Raw genomic sequence first — 8,897 nt, forward strand, 5'->3', positions numbered from 1 at the left:
CGGAGGAAGCATGCTCCATTATGGGTGGCTGTTCAGAGCCTCAACTCAGTCAGACTAGTGCAGTTCTCCAATGAAATTGTCTCCCGCCTTACATGCGGGGCTCACTTCACAGGCATTTCCAAGGAGTGACATTTCCAGTATATTGACGCACTGTACATATAAAGTACTGCAGTGAGGGAACTCTCCTAATGTATCAGACCGGAGAGGAGCTTTCACTTTTTTTCTGAAGGAGAAGAATTAAAAAAAAAAAAGTCAATAATGCAACAGTTGTTTCCATCAGATGCCTTGATTGAGCTTAATTTTACTTAATGAAGATGTCAGATCAGTCATATTCCATACCTCATTCTTTTCCTCTCGCTGCACTTTAAACAAAGTCAAAACAAAAAACCTCCCAGAACCTCCACAAATTACTTGCTGATAACTTACCTCATGACTAATCTGTGGCTTCAAAATACACAAACTTAGTGGCTGTCGATGGCACAGTGGTCTCGCTGCACATTCTAGAACAACATTCATTTACCATTACTCTCCAACCCCATAAAGTCTTGCTCTCATGGGCAAAAGCATGTATAGAGCTGCTTAGAAAATGTAATCCCCCATCCTGTAGTCATCAGGACAGATTTACACCCTCAGTGAAGACCCTCAGGAACAGCCGATATATTACAATTCAGTTTACTTTCTAAAATAATTTAAATCATTATCATTCAAAATGAGATACAAGCAGCAACGTTTTTCTACAGTTTTATTGATGCAGTCCTGGTGTGTAACTATACATCTTCATTTTGCTTGTAGTTACAATGTTGCTTTACTAAGATTGGTTTTGTAGTCAAGTTGATTACAGTCTTCACAAAACATATTTATAAACACCACTTAGTGTATAAGACTGATCGTTCCAAACATCGTAAATCACTGGCATTTTTTCCTAAATAGTGCTACTTGAGGAAAGGTCCACTACTCTTTTTAGATATAAATTTTTAAAGGCAAATTAATTAAATTCACCTTCCAAAGAAAATAAGAACGTAAAAAATAGCTTCAGAATCGGTATGACTCATTTACGTCTCAGAAAAATCTATGACTGGCAAAGAGATCTACAATTTGATACTGTACTCAATACTTTCGTTAAGACCAAAAGAATCTTTATGAAGAACTGAAATTAAACTTGTACATTGGTCTTAAAGATAAGGATTACCTTGAATTTTTTAGGATTTTTAAAAAATTCTTATTTTTTACCAGAAAATGCTGGTAACTACCTTCTAAAAATATTGTAGTTATAGGCTAAGTATCGATAGCTGAAGAAAAAAATTCTAAAACTAAAAGCATGCAACACTGATACCAAATTGTAGCAGAAGACATTTTTAATGGAAAACTGACTCAAAGGATGGTACAAAAGAGTTTCTTCTCCCTAAAGGGATTTTCAGAGGCAGGCACTGGAATAATAAGGGGATCTTCTCCAATATGAGCATCACAATATGCCAATAAATCTGCTGCAGCCTTGGATACCTAAGAGAAAAGAAGAGACAACTACTGTAACACTTAATTCTGAATCAATCAGCATTGCATAAATATTCTTCATATAACGTATGATAATGGAGGCTATCATAAAATAGGAGTAGATTGGTTTATCCTTCAAATTACTAGAGACCACAACTCTGAATTTGCTCTTAGTAGGCCTAGTACTCCTTATATAATTTTTATTTAACATAGTGACATTTGTGTTCAGCTATTCTTCTCCATCAGAAGGAAGGTCAGGAGCATACACTCATTAGAACATGTATATGCTAATGGCCCATAAGCAATAGGGATTCTCCTTGAAGCGTATGTTTCTGTAGAGGCTGCCTGCTTCAGCTCTTATTCCCAGTCATTAGAGCAGCAAGGTTGTAAACTCTTCCACACTCACTCACTCTACCCTTTGCTCCTCTGAATGCAAAACAAACAAAGAAACAAACAAAAAGTTCTTTAGGCACATGACCGTGGGATTAAAAAGAAATAATAAATCAGGAGCAAAACTTGATCATCATATGTCATAGCTCTCATTTAAGCTAAATACTGCTCTTTTCAATGAAGTCAGACTAATATCTTCTGCTTAGTAAGTTATTATTAGTACTTTATTCACAGCATTAAACTTGAGCATTACCTTAATATTTTTATCTTAATATTTTTATACTTCTAAAATGAGCAATTCTAAAGTCTCCAAATTCAGAACGCTCGTTTATGCTTACTGAAAAGTCCTACAGAAATGTTAGTGTGTTGGCATAGAAGATATTTTGCATTAAATGAAAAATGAAATATTAAACCATTTCAGCTGCAGCTAAAACCAGCTTTGTGCCGTAAGAATATTGGTGACATTAGGCCACTGTGACTCATTTATTTTTTCAAGAATTTAGAATGTATATATGAAGTATTTTTGTTCTGCTCAGTTAGCAAGATATTTACAGCTATCTGTATCTCTCTGCTTTGTTTAATTACTGTGTTTTCAATATTATGACACAGTTGAGAAAATGAGATAGGAAGTCTTTACAAAAAAGCCTTTTCTCTGAGCACCATGACAGCTTCTCCCAAGTCAAACACTGAGGTCAGCATGTTTGCACAACTATAGTGAAGAGGAAAAACAAATCGGATTTCTGGTATTTTTCTAGCAGATGTGTCATCACTGTTAGCTTTAGCTTCCCCATACCCTGCTTGCTTTGGCACACATCCAGCCTGTAGTAGGCTTCAGATTAGACTTATGAAGTCAATGTCTGTTGGATCAGGATTCGCATGAAATTTAAATCAGCTTCTGGAAGAAAATAACTGACGACTTATTATTTAAATATCCACTAAAACATGCCTTTGTAGAATGCTCAAACCCATAAAGTACCTATGGTTGGCATCCCAGTATAGACTATCCTCCTAGCAGAGGAAGCAAGGGTGTTTAGGTTACTTAAAATTAGTTTGCCTTTGAATTTGCCTGTAAGACAAAACGGTGGGCAGAGACGCTACATGTGAACAACAGATTGCTGGACCAATGCAAAGCAGAAGACCAAGCACTAAACTGAGCAAATCAGCAGAGATATTCAGAAGGACCAGTGCTTCTCAAAAGAGAAGCAGGTCAAACAAAAATGTGCAGAAAATGACAGACTTCAAGTACAAAGAAAGGACTGTAGTTATTTTCAGACATACTTCAATTAGCTACCTGCTAAAAAATGACAAAAGAAGGAGGCTTACGGTGTGAGGGCACTGTCTGGACTAGGGAGGTAGAACTGTAAGGGCCAAACAGAAACCTTAGGAATCCTACCATATTCCCAATTTTCATTTAAATTTACTTGTGAATTTTTAAAAAGTAGATTCTCCAAAGAGAGGCACAATGTAGACAGACTATGAAATTCCCATCAAGCCCAAGAAAGATCAGAAGACAGCAAACATACTTTTCTTTGCTAATGACCTATGCTGTACCTCAGCAAAGTATAAACTAGCATAGAATGCATCCACTGAAGAAGAGGTTAGCATGTTTCCAGTAATGTTAGGAGGAATGTACCACCACAGCATTTTGGAGAAGTATTTTCAAGTAATGACAATCACCAGTACATTCATAATTATTTAACATAAGACATTTCCACTTTTCTATCGTCCTTCAAGCTCAGCTGCATGTCTCAAATTAAGGCAGTTCTATGCTCTAATTAATTTATTAGCTGGTCCTGAACTCTTGCATTCAAACTCAGAGCCACAGGTGCCCACAAAAAGCTCAATGACATTTTCAGTGCTATGTCATAATAAACGTTATTGCCATAAAACCTAACAGAGAGCTAGTCTAATTCTCTGGGTCCCAGAGACAGGGCTTATTAGAGATGCCCAGCACATTTCAGTTTCAATTATTAAGCTACTGAATAAATTATTTTATTCATGAAACCAACAATCCTTTTAAGTAGATTGACCCTATAGGAGCAAAGAACCAATGCTGGACTTCAACAGACTGACCTTCCTGTAACTATCTTGTTTGTTCCACATATGGGTAAGTGGCATCAGCTTGAGTATATTGCTTTTCGTTCAATGCAAGAGAAGTACAATTTCAGTCATCATTCTTAGAAGCAATAAACTCAGTAATATAATTTTCTAACCCTTTCTCTATGTGTTACCATGCTTTGACATCATATAACAAAAAGGATTTTCACTAGCAAAAGCACAATATAAATTTTTGTATCTAACTTGTCCTCTAATGTGCTGGTAGGAATGCCAAACATCATGAAGCACAGCAAGCACTTTATTCAACATCACAGTGTTTAATTCACAAATTAGTTTGCTTTTAGACAAACTATAATACATAGTACAATTTAGTAGAAAATAAACCTGCAACAAGGAGCTGAGGAACATGATCACGTTTCAGCATGTTGTCACTAACTAAACTTCCCAGCCTGTACTAGGCCATGTATATTCATCCTTTAAAAAAATAAAAGGTTCAGGGAGGAGAAAGCCTCCCATTGGGATTACAGTGGTTCTAAATTGAATTATGGCCATTTCTTCACTTAAACTGGAGTAGCTCAGGCTTGTGCAGTGGAATTTACTAAGGGGAGTTAAGTTAGCTGATCACATTCCAGGAGCAATGAAAACATTGGTTCCTGTGGCTGTGAGCAGAGTTGGCAAAGTCAGAACAGTGGCCAAAAAAAGAGCAAAATACAATGTTGCCTCCAGCAAGTTTCCTGCTCAGTGCTATTATTCAGAACAACAGTGGCGGAAGACCTCTGCAATGAGCATCGCATTAGGGCTACAGCAGAGATGGCTGCTTTAGCGTATGTCAGCACGCAGAGGTTGCCTAATGGCCAATACTGTGGTTTGTTACTATACAAAATAACGTGCTGATCATCCCATTTGTCATGGAGGAAGATAAATGAAGGCCACTCTACCATAGCATTTACTCACCTTTAGGTTTATTTGTAGCTGAATGCTGCTGGACAGTTTCAGAATAGCATTTATCAAGAATTAAAATAAATGCATGTAATTTGAATATTCAAATGACGTTAACACATTTATCATTTCAGCTCTCCTATGCAATACAGCTTGGTCTGCAGATTCAAAGTAATTTATACATATTGCAGAAGTGGCTAAAGAATAAAATCAGACTGGAATTTGATTGATGAATTCTAACAGAAAGTTAACATTTCAATTTTTTTAATCTTTTAAAGTGCATAGATAGAGGGGACGGAGTATATACGTATCACGCCAATCTCACATTTTATACAATTATTTTTATTCTGTGTAGTGAAAAATACATCTGGTTGTCAAATTACCAAAATGAAAAAACCCAACAAAACACTCAACCCCGGTGCTTTAAAGAATTAGCCTCAGAAGGACTGTGGAATTTTACCATTATATTTCAGAATAACAGAGGTGATAAAACCAGCCAAAGTTAGAATATAATCCTGTTAGCTGCACTAATAATTATAAGCTTCAATGACAGGGCAAAATGCTGCAATTACTATGTCATCTGTCTTGTCATGGATTGTGACTAATTACCATCCTTGCTATGACACCCACTCTGCTTATCCTTTACATCTAAAACAAAGAGATTCACACACATTTATTGGCAATCCCACTGCTTATCTCCCAACACTATTCAGAACCATTTAGGAATATTTTCTACCTTCTTAAGAAAAAAGAAAATGGAATAACAACTGATACACCACGATTCTTAAATGTCAGAGCATTCCTTCTTGCTTTTCTGCTCGCAAAGAGAAGATTAAATAGTGCTTTATTCTGGGGACAACTCTGATAAAGCACCAATATTATTTTTGCTTTCTCAACTTTACTGCTAGCATCTTTGGAAGACGCATTATTCTGCTAGTCATGAGGCCACTGTTCATCTGATTTCATTTGATGTTTCCTAGCTTGAAATCTGCGCCTCCTGCTTTCTACCGACTTCTCCATTATAATTCTAGCTGTTCCTTCTGCGGGAAGAAGACAGGTTCAATTTATGAACCTTCCAGGATTCTTACAGTTTACAAAAACCCACCACAGTAATACTCATTCCAGCTACCGATCAACACACCAATAACTTCATCCTCTCCTTTTAAGTTGTCCTGTTTCTTTCACATCTCAACAGCGAGCTGTCTTCGTGGAACTTCAAAACACTGCATTGCTTGCTACTCTGACTGGTTATAGGACTTGATTTTCAAATCAGTTGAAAAATCCAGGACACAGCAGGGAATGGGCAACTATCAACATACTTCTAACTACAAGATTTTAATTGAGCAGACCTAACTCTTGCTGGTTACAGCAGCTACTATGCATGGAAAACAAAATGCCTTTGTAGCAGAAAAATGAGCTGGAACTTCTGATCTCCCTAGTCAATAATGAGGGCACCTTATAAATTTCCTTTTTAATGCTAACAATGTGGTCTTGTTTATTATGGGACTAACCACTTGGTTATAGCTACTTGCAAAACAGTGTTTAATTAAATTATCTGGAAAGCACTGATCTTTTGTTAAATGTCTAACTAGTTTAAGCAGATGCAAAACACCAGAAAAAAAGGAAGTAAGTTCATTTCTCTACCTTTACAGTTATGATCTGGGAACTCAAAATCTCCTGTTGAAACCACTGGGAAAATCTCTCAGTAAAATCTGGCTATAGTGGAACACACACTTAACTGTTTCCAAGATGAAAAGGCAAAGCAGATCTTAAGGGAATAAAAAGCCGACCAATCTCTTCTCACAATCCCTCATATAATTGTTCAAAGAAAATCTAGAAATTAAGACATCAACCTTTTGCAAATCATATATGGTTTATGTTAATACAGAAACCCTGAGAATACTGAAACACACGAGATTTTCTTTGGTGCCTTTTTGGTCCCAAGCTATTTTGAAAGGCGAAATAATTGCACTTCCCAGCTACCTGTTTTTTGGGTCTGCCACAGTTGCTAATAACTGTGTTCTTTTTAATTAAACTAACTGTAAAAATAACCTATGTCTTTCTTACATATGTAATTAAGAACTTTATACATCTAACTAATGAAGCTATCTGCCTAACTCCGCTAACGATGTGGTATGTGACAGTTATCACTGATTCTATAAAAGCAAGTTTAAGACAATCTACTAAGTATCAACAATTTCAAATTCCAATAAACTGGGCCATATTTTCCCAACCCTTTCCTGTGCAGCTCGTGCACACCTGCTGCTTCTTGTCAGTTCTGTTGTTCATGCAGCTGCAATATGACCTGAATCGGGGGACCAACCCCATTGAACACTGAAAAGGCAGACCTTCCCTTACTGAAGGAAATAGAAATACCTGTCCCTGTGAACACGCATCTATTATGTGATGAATTTGTCAAGACACTATACAAGATAGAAACTGTAGTTTTGCAAATTCAGTGGTCTTACAAGACATTGCTATAAACTGCAACAAAATGGAGCAACTGAAATTTATATATTCATATAAAGCAAGACTGACTACTCATATGAATTGCACTAATATTTCTGACTACCTAATTAGTGAGTTTATGATCTGATACTATTTAAAAATCGTAATTATATACTACTGCCCCCATGCTGACTACATGCAGGATTTCAGCACACAGGATGGAGGGACAAACCGAGTTAAGACTATACGAAGAATTTAATGTACAACATTTCTAAACTGTCTTACTGAGTTTGTAATCTCAGTTATAAACAGTTACAGTTTGTAACAACTCAGTTACAGTTGTGTGCAGAAAAACTAATTATTTAAATGCATTCCTTTTTCTAGTCTTCCCATCTCTAAACTCTTCTTACTTGTAGAGACTGGATTTTTCATCCAAATAATTATTCCCTGTTTTCAGAGGCAGAGAGAGAGAGTGCGCAAAAGAGATGAGCATTGCTTTCTTAAAACTTTCTATGACATTATTAGTTTTTAGGTGCTTGACTTATTCACAAAATTTTAGCCTAGTGGAAGGCAGAATGACAGGGAAGAATAATTCCACAGGCTTTTCTGGTTAAAAATGTTGAGAACCTCTGTTTAATAGTGTCTTTAGTTAAAAACATTTAATCTACATACATTTAGAGGCATGATAAAACCAAATCTTCACATACAACAGGCTATCAAGTGTGAAGAATCATAACTGAACATTGCAATCATACATATTTTTTATGCAGTGACGTCTGTGCTAAAACAAAACAAAGCAAAGCAATTCAGTTCGTCTCATCATTATTCAAAAGTATTGCAATATCTTAAAGACTTATTCCAGTTCTTAAAGGACAGCTTACCCTACCACCAAGAAACCTGAGCTGCACTTACATTCAGCTACAGGTGACAAAGAAGAGCACCTGTGCATCTGCCAGCTGATTTTAAATATTTCACAAAATACCACTTTTGACAGATGGAAAAGGCACTCATACAGAAGCAGACTAGAAGCCAGTCTGAAAATCGCTTCGCTAGAGCCAAGCAGTTAGTACATAACTAATTCACAGTACTGAATATTGTTTTATAGCTCAACACAGAATTTTGATTTCAGCTGATCAAGTCTTTCTGCAATATTAAAGGGAGGCTGTACCACAAAGTAGTAAGTGAATTCAAAATATCAACAATAAGTCTAAGTTTACCTTCATCCTATCCATGTATGCTTCCATTTTTAATTGCTCCACAGCTTTCCTGGCTTGAGATATATTGGTTGTACTATTTGACACTAGTTCCTTCATTTTGTTTTTCCTAGAAGAGACAAAGTGGAGACAATTTAAAAGTACAGGTAGCAAATACAGCAATTAGTGAGAAGACAGTTATCTGAAATCTAACCAACCCTCGCCCACCACATTGACACTGCCAGGCTGTAGGACACAAATACAACCCAGACACCATTTATTTCTGTTCCCTTGTTCAATAGCACCTTATTGCATTACATATTTGCGTCCTCAACTGCCAGTATTCACTCTGAATTCTGCAAACAACATATCAATGCA

General features: G+C 36.4%; 1 protein-coding gene across 1 annotated transcript; it reads right to left on the bottom strand.

Annotated features, from left to right (window-relative positions):
- Positions 1-1,371: 1,371 nt before the first annotated feature.
- GNG4 (guanine nucleotide binding protein (G protein), gamma 4) lies at positions 1,372-8,639 on the bottom strand. The gene is made up of 2 exons (XM_009581395.1): positions 8,544-8,639; positions 1,372-1,500 (listed from the first exon to the last, which is right to left on the bottom strand). The coding sequence occupies exons 1-2, from the start codon at positions 8,637-8,639 to the stop codon at positions 1,372-1,374; spliced, it is 225 nt and encodes a 74-aa protein (XP_009579690.1).
- Between the last annotated feature and the right edge of the window lie 258 nt (positions 8,640-8,897).

This window comes from Fulmarus glacialis, unplaced genomic scaffold (assembly GCF_000690835.1).
Source record: "Fulmarus glacialis isolate BGI_N327 unplaced genomic scaffold, ASM69083v1 scaffold50007, whole genome shotgun sequence".
Classification (NCBI taxonomy): Eukaryota; Metazoa; Chordata; class Aves; order Procellariiformes; family Procellariidae; genus Fulmarus; species Fulmarus glacialis.

What these genes read in the sequence shown, in the direction of transcription:
- GNG4 (XM_009581395.1), bottom strand. Translation starts at nt 8,639, where the DNA reads ATGAAGGAACTAGTGTCAAATAGTACAACCAATATATCTCAAGCCAGG. An exon ending in CATACATGGATAGGATGAAG is followed by an intron (nt 1,501 to 8,543) that starts GTAAACTTAGAC and finishes CTTTTCTCTTAG; the next exon opens with GTATCCAAGGCTGCAGCAGA.